Raw genomic sequence first — 19,533 nt, 5'->3', positions numbered from 1 at the left:
AAAAGAAGATTGAAAATAAGTTTAAAAATATGAAGCAAATTAGTACAGGGGATTGAGCCAGTTACTTTAAACTGACTTCATCACGAACACAGGGACATAGTTGGAAACTTGTTAAGGGTAAATTTCGCACAAACATTAGTAATACTAGGGTGTTGTACCGTGATAGCCATTATGAATGTAGAGAAAAGCCAAGCAAAATGACACCTTTTATTGGCTAACTAAAAAGATTACAATATGCAAGCGTTCAAGGCAACTCAGGCCCCTTCTTCAGGCAAGATAATTTTTCTTTATACAGGGAACCATAGACTCATGAGAAAAATTACCAAGTAGTGTGTTAGACAGTAGGACTTTAGGGACATTCAAAACTAGACTTGTTGTTATTTTAGAAGAATTAAATGGATAGGACAGGTGAATATTGTTGGGCTGAATGGCCTGTTCTCATCCAGAATATTCGAATGTTCTAAAGTGTTAACCCACTTGGCAAGCAAGAGAATCAATGAAATATCAGTGTATGTATTACAATATTTTATTCAAGAGAAACATCTTTAAATTGAGTAACTTACTTGTTGTTCTTTGGATGATACCCACAAAAGGAAATATTCTTTAGCTGGAAGAAATGGCTGCACCTGTTACCCTAATAGAGAAATGAAGATTAATGTCAATAGTGTGAAGATCCATCCATTATCCAACCCGCTATATCCTAACTACAGGGTCACGGGGGTCTGCTGGAGCCAATCCCAGCCAACATAGGGCGCAAGGCAGGAAACAAAACCCCGGGCAGGGCGCTAGCCCACCACAGGGCACGCACCCTCATGGGACAATTTAGAATCGCCAATGCACCTAACCTGCATGTCTGTGGACGGAAACTGGAGCACTCAGAGGAAACCCACGTAGAGAACATGTAAACTCCATGCAGGGTGGACCCGGGAAGCGAACCCGGGTCTCCTAACTGTGAGGCAGCAGCACTACCCACTGCACCACCATGCCGCCCTAGTGTGAAGATATCAAACAAAACCTAAAACTTAGCATAATTTGTTATATTTTCACCTCTTCTCAGTGTTATGCATATTGCAGTAAAAATGTATTTTATTTTTGGTACATTGCTACCATGTTTAGGGGCTGCTACCTCACAGCTCCAGAGATCAGAGTTACATTCTTGGTCTGTTCGGTGTGTGTGTGAAGTTGGTGTGTTCATCTTGTTTGTATGGATTTTTGCTTCCACACCCCATTGATGTGCACATTAGATAAAAAGGTGATTTCATTTTTCTTGTTTGTGGGTGAGTGTACCCTGTGATGGACTGACATCCCTTTTAGGGTCAACTGCTGTTTGTGTTCAATGCTACTTCAATATACAGAAATAATCACTGTATAAACACCAGTGCTTTATTATGAATTGACAGCGTTCCATGTCACTCATCCAGAAAACAACTAAAATATTTTAAATAAAATAAAACATACAATTTTTAAACAAATAGATATTTTGCTGTGATTGAATGAATGGTAGATATTAAGGGCTTTATATACAATAGATAAATTTAGACATTAAAAGTTTAATCATTATGAAGTTCTATGGTCATTCTAACTCAGTGAGGCTCCTGATAACAGAAAAGAAAAGTAAAGAAATCAAACTAAGAAACATTTGGTAATATCATAGAAAAAACAAAAGGGAATGGAATTGTTAAGAATGAAAATGTAAAAACTCACCCCAGATTCTAAGGCAAACATTCTTTCCAATTTCCTTCCGGCACAAGCAAATTCCTAGAATATAAAAAAATCTGTTAATTTTTAATGAATTGTGACTGAAATAATATATTTTAATATTTTGACACCAAACAAGAAAATAAGGAACTCAAACTTTAAAAACACATCAAATAAAAAATATTTTATAACCTATATAAAGACAATACAAATATACTTTATGGCCCAAAGTATGTGTACATCCTTCCAAATTACTGAGTTCAGGTGTTTTCAGCCTCAACCATTGTTAACAGGTGCTTAGAAATCGAGCACATAGCCATGCAGTCTCCATTGGACGTAGAATGGGTCGTACGGAAGAGCTTAGTGACTTTAAAAATGGAACTATCATAGGATTCTACCTTTGCCACAAGCCAATACATGAAATTTCTACTCTTCTGGATCTGCCCCTGTCAACTGTAGTCGTTGTTATTGTGAAGTGAAAGTGTCTAGGAGCAACAACAGCTCAGCCATGAAGTGGTAGACCATGCAAACTCTCAGAGTGGAGTCACTGAGTGCTGAAGTGCATAGCTTGTAAAATATTGCCTATCCTCACACAAAAGAGCTCCAAGCTGCTCTGGAAGCAACATCAGCACAACAACTATGTGTTTGGAGCATCACAAAATGGGTGTCCTTGGTTGTGCAGCTGCACACTATGTGCAATGGCAAGTGTGAGCTGGAGTGGTTGGACTCTGGAGCAGTGAAAACTTGTTCTCCGGAATGATAAATCACACATCTCTGTCTGGCAGTCTGATAGATAAATCTGTATTTGGCAGATGCCTGGAGAATGCTACTTTCTTGACTACATAGTGCTTACTGTAAAGTTTGGTTGAGAAGGGATGATGGTCTGAGGGTATTTTTCAGGGTTTGGGCTAGACCTCTTGGTTCTATTGAAAGAAACTGTTAATGCTACAGAATACAAAGACATGTTAGACAATTGTGTGCTTCCAAGTTTATGGAAACTTTGTGAAGAAGGTCCTTTTCTGTTCCAACCTGATCTTGTCCCTGTGTACAAAACCAGGTCCTTAAAGACATGAAGGAACTTGAGTGACCTGCGCTGAGCTCTGATCACAACCCTATTGAACACTTGGGACTAAACTGGAAGACCAAGTTTGAGCGAGATCTTCTCATTCATCATCAGTACCTGACCTCACTTTTGGCTGAATGGATACAAATTCTCAGAGACACACTCCAAAATCATATGGAAATCCTTTGCAGAAGAGTGGGGGCTGTTACTCCAGCAAAGTGGTAGCAACTTCATATTAATGTCCATGGTTCTGGAATGGGGTATCTGACAAGCTCATGCAAGTCTGATGGTGAGATGTCCACAAACCTTTGGCCATTTAGTGTATTATATTACTATGATTGTGCTAAGAAGTATATTGTTCTATAATACATTTATGAACAACTATATGTTTCCAAGAATTTTATCTTTTCAAAAACTAATGATGACGGGGACATGAAATAACTAATTGTGACTGAGGTGGCCTAGATAGAGCAGAGCAGTAAGAGATGATAGTGTTATATTCTAAACCAAGTCTTGCAAACAGGCAGATCCTTTGTGACACGATCAATGGCAGAAAAGTCTAATAAGATTGCATCGGATAACAGATTCTGGTAAATGGTGAGAAGTCCCACCTTTTTTAACTACAACTGTTGGAGTATGAGGTAGAAACTGTGCATACTTAGATATAGCAAACAGAAAACTGGAATGACCAGAACATGGAGGACGGCCATACTTTAAAATATCAAGAGTCCACAAAAAGAACTTAACAAATATCTGTCACTGCTGAGTGTGGTGTATACAAAATTAAAAGACAATGAAGATTTTACAGAGGAAAGAACTCCTGCTGCATATCATCAGTCACAAATGGAATAAAATAAATACAGGGACACTGGCCTGCTGGATTACACTGGAAGCACTTCATCAAGCATGGCAGGCATTAACTGAAAAAGCAAAAGCCAGCGGATGATATCATCCTTCACAGTAAACAGGCATTAGATGCTTAGCAGTGCTCAATTACGTAAATCCCAACTTCATCCAGTTGTTATTGTGGCTTATGCAACAAAAAGATTACATCACATCTTGGATATAAACTTCCTTCTCAGTAGATGGCAGCAAAACCAAACAAAGAGGAATTTGTTGCTGGAGTAAGCTTACTAACGGGGAATGATATTCAAAGTTAACAAGGTATGCATTCTGTTGGGCAGCTTTTGCTAAATAAATGAAAGTAATTATAATTTAAAAAAATAAACAGAAAATGTACCCTTTCATAGTCACTGCTGGCATCTTCTTGAACCGCAATTTTTATTCCTCGTATACTAATTTCTAAAATACAGCTAGAAGGTGGGTGTAATTGCACTGTTACTCGTCTGTTAGTTGCAATCTGAAATAAAAAAAATAATAGAAACACAAACAATTTAATTTTATTAATTAAATACACATGACATATTAGCCCTGCTGTATTACTTTGTAGACTTATTTGCCTAAGTGACTGACACTCTATGAATGACACTGCTAGCTCTATGACAGTGATAAATGTTTAAGCATCTGCTAGACACTTTTTGTTGCACAATTAAAAGAGCTGAGCCTATACAGGTTAAGCAAAAGAAGATTAAGGATCGAGACTGTTATTTTAAAATGAGTTCATCAAGAACACGGGACACAGTTGGAAACTTGTTATTGTAAATTTTGTACAAACATTAGGAAGTTTTTCTTTACACAAAGAATGATAGACACTTGGAATAAGCTACCAAGTAGTGTGGTAGACAGTAAGACGTTGGAGACTTTCAAAACTCGACTTGATGTTTTTTTTGGAGAAATAAGTGGATAGGACTGGTGAGCTTTGTTGGGCTGAATGGCCTGTTCTCGTCTAGAGTATTCTAATGTTCTAATTTATATTGTTTAGGCGGGGGTCAAAACTCCTGTGCTAAGGAAAGTGTGTACATGAGCATCTTCTTCACTAGCATCTGTGATCCACCAATATATGTAAATGGATATGATTAATTTTCAATTATGACATCAGTTGTTCATTACAGTTCCATTCTCCATGTTTGGAGACTCCAGAAAACATCCATCCATCCATCTTCCAACCCGCTGAATCCGAACACAGGGTCACGGGGGTCTGCTGGAGCCAATCCCAGCCAACACAGGGCACAAGGCAGGAACCAATCCTGGGCAGGGTGCCAACCCACCGCAGCCAGAAAACATGATAGGACAGAAAATTGAAGTAGAAAACACACGTTTGTGTGTGCCCCATTTATTTTAAAACTTTTATATAGCATAAGTAAGAAGTGCCCTACAATAATAGGTCATGAAGCCTTGACCTCTCTTTCATGTCACTCTCTGTGATGCAAGGTTTGGGATAAGCTGAAAAAGCAAATTCCACTCTAGGTTTTAATTTTTTTTATGATATTTCATAAGTGTGGCATACAGGAGGCTTCAGATGACAAATATTCAGACAGAGTACCTTTTGCATAGCAGCACACAGAACATCATTCCCTTTGTGATACGGCACTTGCACAGAACCAAGGAATTTTACATGGAATTTGTCCACCCAGTCGCTGCTTTTTGCCATTTCTAAAAAGAAGGAAAAAGTTAGCAGCTTCTGGTTATTTTTAAAGAAAAATTAAGAAAAAAAGACTCTAGAGAATATTTATGGGCCAAAATAGCATTCAAAAAGATAGTCACCATAATCATGTTCATGATTTAGATAATCTTTTCACATGAATTAAAAATGTTTTTTCCTTACCTCTAGAGAAACCCACCTTTAAAGTGCTCAGGCTCCTTAGCCACCTCAATAGCATAGAATGCCGGAAAGATACCCCTCTCGCCTGTCCGCATATTGTAGGCTTCATACCAGTAATCATCTGCCTGAACCTCCACCAGCAGAGGGTCATCCACATCCAGCTCGAGCTCATCATCGTGTCGTGGGATGAACCTACCAAAGGAGCATGTTTAGATGCTATTAGGAAAAGACCTTTGGCATGCCTTAAGTTAAAATGCACAGAATCCATGAAGATACAGGCATTTCCTTCATTTTTAAAATAGTTGAAAACTCTTAAGCACTGGCATTTTAAAAAAAGTAAAGTAGCATCCATTCCATCAACCATTTTTTGAAATAATTCTGAGATTTTCCTCCAAGTACTGTCCATAATTCAGTAGTTCATTTCAGATTGCCACCACCAATAAAGCAGTGAATGCTGCTTGGCTTCCATCTTGAATTTATTTCTGTCAGTGGCCTGTGTAAAACATTCAGTTTTGACAGAAGGCAGTTAACAAATTAACTTTACTGATGCCTTTGAGAAATATGAGGGCCTGCATTAGGCCTTCTTTTTTTGAGACTAAAAAGGTAAATTTTTCTTTGACTTTCAGAGAAGGGATGCCCTTCAGTCCAGGAATGGACTTAATTGTTCTTCACTACACAATTTCTAAAGCTGCATTGTCATTTGTGCAGTGGCTGAACACCATCCATCCATTTTACAAACCTGCTGTATCCTGAGCAGGGATGTACGAAAGCTGGAGCCTATCACAGCAAGCATCGGGCTCAAGGCATGAACAAATCCTGGACATGGTTCACGTCTATTGCAAGGTGTTGCTGAACGCAGTGACTCCAAATGTGGACTCACTAGCACTTTATATAATTTAGCAGATAAAGTATACCCTAACATTTTAACTTTTATATCCCTCTATGCTCTGAAGTTGATATGATGTTGTCAGTGTAAAGCTTTAAATCATTTTCAGCATCTGGTTCCTGTAGATCAGCACTGGCCATCTTTTATTTATAATGTTTCTTACCCCTGTATGTAAATTACTTACATTTACTGTAACTAAATTATCCAAGTGTTTTCCTGGTTTTGGTCATTATGCAGGTCTTCCTGCATTGTTTTTGCTCCTACCTGAATATCTGTTACCTCTCTAGTTATATCAGAATCAATGTCATTAATATAAATTATAAAAAAAAAATAAAAGCCTACCTGTTAAGATCAGTTGATATGCCCAGGAATTATTGTGAGCACTGAAATACCAGGGAATGATAAACAAAAACTGAAATGTAATCTAAGATAGACACGAGTCAGAACCGTGATAACAAGTAACCAGGAACCAAGGGCAAGATGTTACTCGAGAGTTGAAAGTTACGATGAAGTCAAAATCAAAATAAGAAACCTACAACTACGGCCTACTTGACAGAAAAACTAACTACCACTAAGAATAATTAGGAAGTTGTTTATATACCGAGGTACTACGGAAAACACTGATCGGTGTGGTGAAGTAAGAAAACAAGATGTTTGCTGAAAATACAAATGATTGCTGATCCCTGGTGGTAAAAAAACCCAAAATAAACTCAGAACACTTATATGACTATATATATTATGACAATAACCACAAACATCTTAGGGACCCTACTGACGACATCATGAACTTCACAATAGCATCACAGTTTCAGAAACTGTCCTTACATTAGTACATCACTTAGTGTTGCTACTGGTTAATTGTATAATCCTCCAATTCTCCATGATGCCTCTTAAACCATTCACTTACAACTATCATATGTTCATGTCTGGCCAGTCTCTCTTTCTGTGTAATGTCTGCACATTTTCCTTGTGTCTGTTGGGGTTTTTCAGTAGGTCCTCTGGGTTTTCTGCCATGTTGTAAAGACATTCAACTCAAGTTGACTGATAACTCCAACCCTGATGACTCTAAGCTGGCCGTGTGTGTGAGTGGTGGTGTCGTTCTGGGGTTGTTTTCTGACTTGTGTATCTGATGCTGTTGGAAGGCCCCAACCCTCTGTGATCCTGAATTGAATTAAACAGATTGAAAAATGTATGGACAGATTGTGTATGTTTCTTAAGTGGCACGATTACACACTTTATGCTATATTATATTAAATACAGAAAACTCTTCCTGTAGCCTGTTTAGATAAGGGAATGAGAGGATAGGGGGCATAGGGCAGACCTGTCACATATTAAGTGTTTTTGCCCCTTTCTTTTATCCTATTTTTATCTTTTTGAGGTGTTCTGTTGGTGATGTTGCTGCTGATGACATGTTATGTGTCTTTTATTAAAATGTTATGTGTTCTTAGGGTGTGTTAGAGCATGTACATCCTGTGTGTGCATTATGGCACACTAGCAATCTTTAAAAGATCAAGATGCACATTGTTTAGTGTCTGCTCCTTCTTTTTATTGCTTCTTTAGCAATTATATTTGCTGTTGGATTTTCTTTTGGTTTTTGATCTCACACTAGTTTACAGACAATTTGTATTCACCTGTTTGGATTTTTTTGGATCTGCTCATCAAACCTTGTACTTCAAGGTTCTTACCAGTTTAAACTAAGTATTATAATTCTATATTTCAAACATTTCTATTAGTACGACATATGATTATTTGCACCAGGACCATTTTTGGAAATGGAAATCATAATGAATAATGTATAAGATTTTAATATTAATGAATATGTAAATAAACAGAAATTCAAAGGTAGAAGAGTTTAAGGTTAAAATTATCAACCACTAGGTAAAAAGTAAGTTTAGAAAATGTTAGTCTAAATATTGCTTATTTTAATAACAAAAGGATTTATCAATGAAATATCTTAATCAGAGCTGCATACTGTGTATTCATCCATTCATATACAGTATCTGATTTGGCAATCTGCTTTTTTACAGCTGCACATGGATACATTATGGCAATGATGGAAACCATGAAGAATCTCAAATAAAGAGCTACAGTACACAAAACCGAACAAAGATAAGCAAGGATGAAAAGGTAGACAATGTGCCACCATGTACACAAATGAGAATTTTAATAAAAGCCAACTTCAAATGAGAGATAAGCCGCATCTTAAACAGAAAATATAAATAAAATGCTGCAAGAATAAAGTTATGAAATCGCACAATATGTTAAACAGCCCTCAGCACACATAATAATGTCATCAGAAGCATTATGAGGTGAGTTTTGATGTGGACGTCATAGTCAAAAGTGACTTCAATAACCCAAACAGTGAAAGCCAATAAACAATGGTTAAGAGCTGGAACTAACCGAGGTAATTTAATGGTTATTTTTAAATCTAATGTCAACAAACCAGCAGGAGAAGAAACCTGTCTTGACTTAGTATTTCATAATAATCAGAATTCAGAATGCCCCTGGGATTAATAAAGTATCTATCTATCTATCTATCTATCTATCTATCTATCTATCTATCTATCTATCTATCTATCTATCTATCTATCTATCTATCTATCTATCTATCTATCTATCTATCTCTATCTAACAAATGAAACTTCCTATATATCAGGAAGGCTGAGGAGCAATAAGGTAAATTTAAAAGAATACTTCATATAATGCAGTACATAAAGAGCTGATGAGTGATTTCAGACAAAATATTGAATAAAAAAGACAAACTAAAGTATATATATATATATATATATATATATATACAGTAATCCCTCACCACTTCGCGGTTCACTTTTCGCGGATTCACGACTTCGCGGATTTTATATGTAAGCATATCTAAATATATAACGCAGATTTTTCGCTTCTTCGCGGGTTTCTGCGGACAATTACTCTTTTTACTTCTGATAGTTGCTTCCTCAGTTGGTTTGCCCAGTTGATTTCATACAAGAGATGCTATTGGCGGATGGCTGAGAAGCTACCCAATCAGAGCACGCAGTTAAGTTCCTGTGTGCTGCTGATTGGCTCAGCGACGCAGTGCTGCATTAACCAGGAAGTCTCATCTCATCTCACTCATTCAACATTAACGTGCTCTTTATACTGCATTCAGGGGATCATCACTTTCATCGTCATCATTTTTACTGCGCAGCATATTCATCACGTCATATATAGCTACGTGTACTTCGCTATATAGTAAGTGTAAACTTATCTACCGATTTCATATTGCTTAGCAGTTGTCCCTGTTATTAATAGAGTAAAGGGTGGGTTGTAAACAATACAGGGAGGGTTTAAAAACGTCCAAATAAACGTTAAATAATTAAATAAATATGGTGTCCCTACTTCGCGGAAATTCAGTTATCGCGGTCGGCCTTGGAACCTATCTCCCGCGATAAGTGAGGGATTACTGTATATATATATATATATATATATATATAAAATGAACACTAGAGGTCACTGTTGTCCCTTTAAACCCAACAGACAGATGCTCAGGACACAGGGTAAAAGTACTAAGAAGTATTTTAATACTTTTTCTTCTTATAAACAGTGTCCTAAGCACCTCGGCCACAAGTAATAGGCAGGTAATAACAATAATACACATAATAAAGCACAATTTTCTCCTCCACATCTCCCAGCAAGGATTGACTCTGGCTCGCTTGCTGGGTTCCCAGAAGTGCTTCTCTCCTTCCACCCACGTGACTTGCTAGCACTTCCGGGTCAGATGGAGAACTGTTTTTTTCTTCAGCCCGGAAATATTTCGTAGCTTCCATCCTTGTGACTTGTGAGTACTTCCAGGCTATGGATGACACATGGCTCCTCCAGATCTTTTACAGCTCCTCCTGGCGGCACCCATGGTACCCAACAGGGCTGAGAAACCAAACTCCAAGTCCCAGGATGCCCTGCAGGAATCCATGGCACTGCTACACTCCAGGGGACCTGCCATCTAGTGTTTTGGTAGAGGCAGTCTCCAAAAATATCTGCCATCCCCCATCCTTCCATCTTTTGGGGGTCCTCACAATATCCAGCTGTTCCTCACAATATATGTATGTGTGTATATATATATATATATTGCTGCGGTGGGCTGGTGCCCTGCCCGGGGTTTGTTTCCTGCCTTGCGCCCTGTGTTGGCTGGGATTGGCTCCAGCAGACCCCTGTGACCCTGTAGTTGGGATATAGCGGGTTGGATGATGGATGGATGGATATATATATTGTCACACACATAACCCAGCCACAGAGGATGCACAGACCAGTGTGTTTCTTCGTGCTGGTCCCAAGCCCGGATAAATGGGGAGGGTTACATCAGGAAGGGCATCCGGTGTAAAATCTTGCCAAATCCATATGCAGACAGATGATCCACTGTGGCAACCCCTAATGGGAGCAGCCGAAAGAAGAAGAAGAAGAAGATTGTCACACACGTGTGACTAGGAGGACGTTGTATGGACCAAGCAAAGGTAATTCCACACCAGGCCAGGGGGTGGCGGGTATACTAAACCTTCTCCTGTTATCTCTACAGACTAGCCGCGGGAAAACCCACCTGATTCAGAGCAGATGATGTCACTTCCAGTTCCGGCGCCCAGAAGAATATCACTTCCGGCACCCAATCTGACATCCGAAGAACATCACTTCCGGTTCCCTTATGTAACTTCCTGTCTGATCCCTTAAAGCCGGCATCTTTGCAAACCCTCAACAGTTCTGTTTTGGACTCCGTACTGAGAACATCTCTGTACTATTTAAAAACCTTTTGCAGCAAGGAATAATATACGGGTGGCTGCCCGAAACCTTTTTAAGTGTGTCGAGTCTATTCATTTTACAGTATATATATATATATATATATATATATATATATATATATATATAAATGCGTTGTCACACGCGTGTGCATGGGAAACAGCTAAAGGGCCTAGAAAATGGTAATTATACAGTATGCCAGACCAGGGAGTGGTGGACTGTGCTAACTGTTTCTCTCAGTCTCTCCAGAACATTCTCTGGAAATCCTGCTTGGTTCCGGCGCCAACAATAACTTCACTTCTGGTCAAGAAAATGTCACTTCCAGTTCTGGCACCGACAACGACCTCACTTCCGGTCATGAAGACATCACTTTCAGTTCCGGTGCCAATGACGTCATTTCCCATTTTATCAGTTAAAACCGCCATTTTGTCTCCATGCAATCAGTTCTATTCTGGACTCTGTTCTATGCACATCATGCTATTTTAAATCAAATTTTGCAGCCGGGAAAAACAATATACGGGTACCTGCCCCAAATCTTTAAGATGTATTTGACTCTTTCTTATCACAATGTATATATACTGTATGTTGTGGCAGACGGCCGGGGTCCATGCCCAGCCGGGACACCCCTTCACCCTATATTTAGGGGGAGCAGCCCTGGCAGTGCAATACGTCCCCTTGGATGCTAGATGGCTGCCCCCCTGGGTTGGAGCGGTGCCTCGGTTTCCCACAGGGCTCCTTGGGAATTGGAGTTGGGTGCAGCCCTGAGGGGGTGCTGCAACTGGGACTCTTGAGACTGTATGGGCAGCATATTCGCCACACCCAAACGTCCACCCGGAAGTGCAGCCGGAACGCGGTGATCAACCACCAGGGGCACTTCCGGGTGGACTATAAAAAGGCCCAGCAACCACCACTCAATGGCCAGAGTCGGGGGGAGGAGGATGAAGCTTGGAGGAGGAGTGGTGGTGGAAGAAGAAGAAGAAAGTGTGTGGTGTGTTTTGGTGGTGCTTTTTTTTACACTTGGGACTGTGTTGTGCCTGTGGGGATTACAGGGAAGACACGCCCCACAGGTGAAGAAAAAATAAAAGTGTATTTATTTTAACATGCCTCCATGTCCATCTGTATCGGGTCAGGTGCCCATATAGCATCTTTTGTTACAATGTATATAAATAATAAATATAAATATAGACAGGGCGAGGGAGTGAAATAATATCCCTAAAGGTAAATATGAAAAGGCGAATAATCAGAATTTGCACTGAATGTTTCCATGTTTTAAAATAGATTATAGTAGATATTCCAACAAAATTAAAAAAACAAACATTTCCCACAAAATTCCAAAAATAAAAAAGTGTGCCAAATTTCAACTACATAGCAGCACTTAAGGACATGTCATACTCTGACAGACACAGAGAGTTAAACTTATGTAGTATTTAGCGGAGAAGACTCTGTAGGGTTCTAAACCAGAATAAACTCCTCAAAGGCATTGATAAAGCAAATCCAATAGATCCAACAGTATTCTTTTAAGTTAAAGAGTAAATCATGAATCATCAACTCGAGGACACCAGTGGAAATTAAGGGAAAATGCATTAAAGACTGAAGCCAGGAAGCACTTCTTTACACAAAGAGTTGTGAGAATCTGGAACAAACTTCCTAGACACGTAGTTAAAGCAGAAACTGACAACCTTTAAGAAGGTTCTGGATGAGATACTGAGACAGCTTAGCTCTTAACTAAACAGAGATGTCTGATGGACGGAATGTTCTCCTTGTTTGTCAAATTTCCTATGTTCTTATGTTTTATGAGTCTGAAACAAAATCATCTGCATATAATGCAAAACAGTGTGTAATAATGTCTATGATGATTTTCAAAATCTTTGGTTAAACTACCCCATGAAATGCTACTCCACAATTTGTAGTGCAGAAGAAGCTTGTCTCCAATGCAGCTACCACCAATGCTCGACAACTCTCTTGGCTTGAAAAATGAATGTATTCAGTAAGTTTTTATGCTTTTATTTCCAATGGAGCCCTGCGACTCATAAGGTTAAAATGCTTTGACCAGTTATATATTTTTAAAAATGTGTAGAAAGTGCCTAACTTTAGAACATCATTTTGAACGGTAAATGCATATACACCATGTTTGAGAAGAAGTAACTTTGACTTGTACAGTATCAAACTTATCCTATAAATATGCTGTGAAAGGCTAAAGAGTGATGATGTGAGGGAGACCACCTACAAAGAACATGGAACATAGGCAAACTTCAAGAGACAATACACAACTAACCAATAATAAATTAAATCAAAAGAAATAACACAAATACGAAAATAATTAAAAAATAGCAAAGACAAGAATCTATATATATAATTAACAAAGTCGCCGCCAAAGGGGAAGACACCCATGAAAGCACGCACACCAAAACAAGACAACCATGCAAGCACGCAGGAAGAGGCATGGATTCACTAAGCCGCCGACAAGTAGGAAAGAGCCTCGCCCACCAACTCTATGACCATTGGATACGACGACAACTCACACAGCCACGCCCACTAACTGGGACGCGACGCCTCCGAAAAAACGGCGTCATTTATGTTCATCTGTTGTACGCTACACATGGACCTCTGAGCCACCTTGAGTTGGGGGCAGCAAGTCTTTGATAGGCTGCAACATCTCAAACTGAACAATCTGTTTGAAAAGTTTCAGTCTGGTTTTCGCCCTGGCCATAGCACCGAAACAGCCCTGGTCAGGGTCACCAATGATCTTCTGATGACGGCAGATACTGGTTCACCTTCACTACTTATCCTCCTTGACCTGACAGCTGCTTTTGACACAATAGACCATAACATCCTTCTTCACCGCCTGCAATACACTATTGGACTCTCAGGAATTGTTCTAAATTGGTTTACATCATACCTGACTGGCAGAACTGAGCATGTCGCCCTTGGCAGCGCAAAGTCCCACACCCACAACGTCGCCTGTGGTGTTCCACAGGGCTCTGTGCTGGGCCCTATCCTTTTTACTATCTACATGCTCCCCCTTGGAACTGTCATTGGCAGACATGGTTTATCGTTCCATTGCTATGCCGATGACACTCAGCTTTACCTCAGGACTACTCCCACCTCCTCTACTGCTCCTCTGCCAACATCTACATTGTCTACCTGCCTGGAGGAGATAGAGGCATGGATGAGGCTCAATTTTCTTCAGTTGAACAGATCCAAAACAGAAGCCATCTTAGTTGGTACATCACATCATCTTCGCTCTTCTACCATCACCAGTATTACTTTCTCTGGCCAAAATATTCCTCTTTCCACATCTGTTACTAATTTGGGTGTTAGAATGGACTCCCAACTTACTTTTGACACCCACATCAAATATCTCTGTAAGTCATCTTTTTACCATCTCAAGAACATCGCCAAACTCCGCCCATTACTCACCCTGGCAGATGCAGAGAAGCTCGTCCATGCCTTTGTCTCTTCCAGGCTGGATTACTGTAATGCACTCCTCATTGGGATTCCTGGCAAGAGTATCCAGAGACTCCAGTATATTCAGAACAGCGCTGCCAGGATCCTGATGAGGGTGCGAAAGTATGATCACATCACCCCAATCCTGAAAACCCTTCACTGGCTCCCTGTTTCATTCAGAATAGAGTACAAGGTCTCCCTTCTTACCCATCAGTGCATTTATGGACATGCCCCTCTTTATCTACAGGAACTCCTTACCCCCCATAACTCCTTACGTTCCCTCCGCTCTGTACTCACTAACACTCTTCAAGTCCCCAGAACTAAGCTCAGCAGCATGGGTGACAGGGCGTTTTCATCGGTGGCGCCGAGGCTGTGGAATGCCCTCCCTGATTACCTGAGAGCCCCACAGTCGACTGAGGCCTTTAAGCGAAACCTAAAAACTCATCTTTTTAGACAGTCATTTTGTTAAAGTATTTTATAGACTCTTCTGTTCTTTTTTATTTTATTATTCTATTTTTACTCTGTAGCACTTTGGGATTGCTAAAATATAAAGTGCAATATAAATAAAATTTATTATTATTATTATTATTATTAGTGTTAGTTCATTTGTTACTCAAAGGATTTCAAGATTTAATATGCACAGGCGGTAACACTGCAAATGCAGCCCAAACGAACCAAAAATCTTCCACAGTCTCCTTACTGTAAAGCAGCAACACTACCACTGCGCTACAAGAGAGAGAATGCAGTTAAAGAATGCACCAGTCTCGATTTTACTTTCACTTCTGTTTGGACAACTGTGTCGTTCAGAAAGTGTTCACCCATCAATACATAATTATGCGACATATGATACGCCGTGAGTTGGCAAGAGCCATGAGTGTTCAGCAGTGTTTCCCAAACTCGGCCCTGGTGAACCCCTGTGGCTGCAGTGTTTTATTCCAACCAGATTCCTAATCATTAATGCCGGTAAAACTCATCAGAGATAAGTCGGTTTTTCAAACACAGTCGTGTAGCAGATTAGCTGGATGTAATAATCCAAGATGAATGCGCACCTCCGCGCTGAGTGAAAACACAATGTATATTGCTGCAACAAAATGATGAAACAACGGGCGCATTTTTTTCACACAAGCTGAGTGGGTGGGTGTTAGTTAATTGGTTACTCAAAAGAATTCAAGATTTAATATGCACAAGCGGTAACACTGCAAAAACAGCCCAAACCAGGAAAGACAGCTGGCAAAAAGTCACCAACAAACTAAACGCGTGTACATTGTACTTACTGAAAGCAGCGTTACGGATTTTACAAATGTTCATTTTTTTCCCTCTGCTTAAAAAACATTGAAAAAGCGGCGTATACTACGCCTCGGGTTGGTTTGCAGCGTGTAAAACAGTTTGTTTGTCGCGGATAATTTGCTATCCACACAAGGAGGAACCAGGAAGCGAACCCACAATCTTCCACTGTCTCCTTACTGCAAAGTAGCCGTACTATGTAGCTGCTAAAAAATTAAAGCAATACGAGTTTTAACAGACGTCATTGAAGTGTATCATAAGTTTCTGTAACATTAATAAAAATGGCCAGGAAGTGTCACTACAGAGGTGAGTGTTAAATGCTTCGAAGCTTCGATACGATTTCCGACACAATTGCTTCAAACGTGTTGATGCTTCGTGAGGCATCGGCGTCCTTCCCCTCTCCTCCGGATTTTTCAAATGTTAATTTTTTTCCCTGTGCTTAAAAGTCATTAAAAACCCAGCCTGATTATGCGGCGTATGGTACGCCGCGGGTTGGCTAGTAGAATATAAAATACAGATGAATTCATATTGTTACATTACAGCAGAAGGGCAGGGAAACAATTACTGTGTGAGGAGCTTCTTCTGTGAGACGTGGGAACCTGCTTTGTTATTTTTTAATTAAATGAAATGGTTTAAATGAAAATTAACAATTAAATATCAATTTTACATTAAAATAAGTCAACTAATAGTGCCTGAAAGTCTGTAAAATACCTACAGATGAATTTAGACAGAATTTGGATTAAGACAAATATTTAGTACCGTAAATGAATTATTATTATTATTATTTACAAAGAGAACTGAAAGCCATAAGAAAAATTATAAAAATGTAGGTGAAAGAATGTCTGTGACATTCATATCTTAAAGTGACCTTATTTTGGGCTTATTAAACATAAAGAAATTGAGAAGACACGCTGTGTATGAATGGACACTTCTCAACAATACCACTCCATCTCATGTTCTTTTTCATGTGACCCATCTATTGCCTCAACTACACTGACTTCACACTTGGATTATACAATGGTTAGTCCAGCATGGCCTGGGTCTGCTGTTGGGTCTTCTCCTAGTAGATTGTGCCTGGTGCACTTCATGTGGAAGGACTCCATGGACCATCTTCAGGACTTGGCAAGATCACTTTCACTGGCTTCACTTGATCATGAGAAGCAGAAATTCAACTCTGAATCTTCCAGTATTGCTGTACTAGAACCTCATTTGTCTGCTTATGCTTATGACATTTTTTCTTTCCATCAACACCTAGAGTACAATGCTATAAGGAAAACAAAGCTATAAGGACTACTGATTGATCTGCAACACTAAAATCTTTATTTAAGGTTTTAGCTCTCACTTTATCACCACAGTCCAGTGCATCGTTCACACTCATTCACAGGTCTTTTCACTCCTGAACTGGCAAGACATTGACATTCTTGAACTCCTCCAGAGTAAAACACATCACTATGAGACCCACACGATGAGCACAGATTTGAGATTGAATCATTTTCAATGTTTCTGCTAATGTAGAGAGAAAAAGGTGGTAGGCATACAAACACAGAAGTGGGAGAAGTAAGCCTGCTGCCTCTGCTTGTAATGAGCCATCAAACGTGACATGGACACGGGCCTCGACATAAAAGAAAAACAAAGGCTGTGAGTCAGCAATGCTGCCTTGTGTAACACTATTAGTCCCTCATTTCAATCACACAAATTTAACACAACACTTTTAGATATTACCTTTTTGTGTTCTTTGGCTAATCACCCACTTAATAATAAACATAACTGCAGAACTGAATTCATCCACAGACATTACAACTTTTCCACTTGTATTCCAACATATATCAATCTAAGAAGCCCATTACCTGAACACAGCACGATGACTCTGGTCTCGTTCTTCCCCATTTATTACACAGGAAAACAACCCAAATGAATCAGCACCTAAGGGACAAAAGAGAAAACACATTAAAAACTTCAAAATAATTTTTTCAACTTGCAGCCCAAAGATATTGGAACTTCAGAAAAAAAAAAAACGATGACAAAAACGTACATTTATCAGTATTTTCACACAAGCAAGAAATTGCCAAAATCAATCTTAATAAATGCTTATCTTTATAAGTTTGATTAAAACTACAGCGGTGGTTCTCAAACTGTGGGACAGGCCCCCCTAGGGGGGCGCGAAGTAACAAAAAGGAGGGCGCGAAGCAGTGAAAAAAAGAAAACGAATTGAAAATATGAAAAATACATCTACTGAAACCAAAACAAATTAACTTAAACTACACTCTGATACTAGAAAAATAAATATAGAGTTAGATACATGTCGATAAAAGTTAAGTAGGTATAATAAAATATACATCTATGATATATCATTAATTAAAAAAGAACAAATTGGTATTAGTGGGCTCCTTTCAAAAAAACATTAGGGGGGCACAAATAAAACTGTTATGAAAACTCGGGTCGCAAATACTTAAAGGGTGAGAAACGCTGAACTACAGAAAAATATCCACATTCCATCTGCAGTTCCTAAACCTGATCATTTCTGTCCAGACTGAAGGACAGCCAGCACCAATCCCAGAAACAACCTACAAAAGGAAACAGCCAGGCCTGAATGGGGTGCCAGGAAAGTGCATGTCACACTCAAAAACAACTAGAATTTGAAGAAGGAAATCAGAGATGATAGAGAAAGCCTATATGAACACTGGAAGAATATGCAAACTCAACACAGAAGGTACTGAGCTGGGAATTAAACAGGGAACCATCATTTGTATCACTTTAGTGTCCTTTAACAGTTCTTTTATTATTACCACGCTTATTTTAACTACACCTGTTTGTTGTCTGGTACAAATCTTGTTATCGATATTTAACCCACATCCTATTGTCCAAATGAGTTGAAATTGACAATACATGAATCGATAATCAGTTTCACTAATTGATCAATTAATCCAAGTTGATTAAGAAATGAAATTTTCATATGAAGAATAGTTCAAGATTTCACCAATAGATGGCACTAGTAATGGATAGAAATACTAAAGGAAGTGTTAAATTATTGATTACAAAATTAAACTAACACAAACCCAACACTAAAAAGTTGAAAATAATATCCATCCATCCATTTTCCAACCCGCTGAATCCGAACACAGGGGTCTGCTGGAGCCAATCCCAGCCAACACAGGGCACAATCCCAGGCAGGGTGCCAACCCACCACAGGACACACACAAACACACCAAGCACACACTAGGGCCAATTTAGAATCACCAATCCACCTAACCTGCATGTCTTTGGACTGTGTGAGGAAACTAGAGCGCCCGGAGGAAACCCACGCAGACACGGGGAGAACATGCAAACTCCATGCAGGGAGGACCCGGGTAGTGAACCCAGGTCCCCAAGTGCGAGGCAGCAGCGCTACCCACTGCGCCACCGTGCTGCCCCTGAAAATAATATATATATAAAAAATACTTTTTAAAAGCCACGCTTATATTAAATTGAAAAGTGTACTAAAAGGTAAAAAAATAAGTCACTCATACATCACTCATAAAATAAAAGCGTGGGCGCTTTATCAATCAACATTCAAGAAACACTTCTTAAAATCTTAGCAAAAGCGTCCACCTTTTATTTTACAAGTGATGTATGAGAGACTTATTTTTTACTTTTTAGTACACTTTTTAACTTAATATAAGCATGATTTTTAAAAAG

General features: G+C 39.3%; 1 protein-coding gene across 1 annotated transcript in view; it reads right to left on the bottom strand.

Annotated features, from left to right (window-relative positions):
- Nucleotides 1-19,533, bottom strand: part of mapk8ip1a (mitogen-activated protein kinase 8 interacting protein 1a) — a 277,120-nt gene that overhangs the window by 9,847 nt on the left and 247,740 nt on the right. Inside the window, exons 6-11 of the mRNA XM_028793829.2 lie at nt 17,706-17,781; nt 5,503-5,675; nt 5,205-5,314; nt 4,002-4,121; nt 1,705-1,758; nt 564-634 (exon numbers count right to left, since the gene is read on the bottom strand). Coding sequence (XP_028649662.1) covers nt 564-634; nt 1,705-1,758; nt 4,002-4,121; nt 5,205-5,314; nt 5,503-5,675; nt 17,706-17,781 — 604 coding nt within the window. The remainder of the gene's footprint in view (nt 1-563; nt 635-1,704; nt 1,759-4,001; nt 4,122-5,204; nt 5,315-5,502; nt 5,676-17,705; nt 17,782-19,533) is intronic.

This window comes from Erpetoichthys calabaricus, chromosome 2 (assembly GCF_900747795.2).
Source record: "Erpetoichthys calabaricus chromosome 2, fErpCal1.3, whole genome shotgun sequence".
NCBI lineage: Eukaryota > Metazoa > Chordata > Cladistia > Polypteriformes > Polypteridae > Erpetoichthys > Erpetoichthys calabaricus.
Note: the sequence above shows the minus strand (reverse complement) of the source record. Positions and strands in the feature narration are given on the sequence as shown.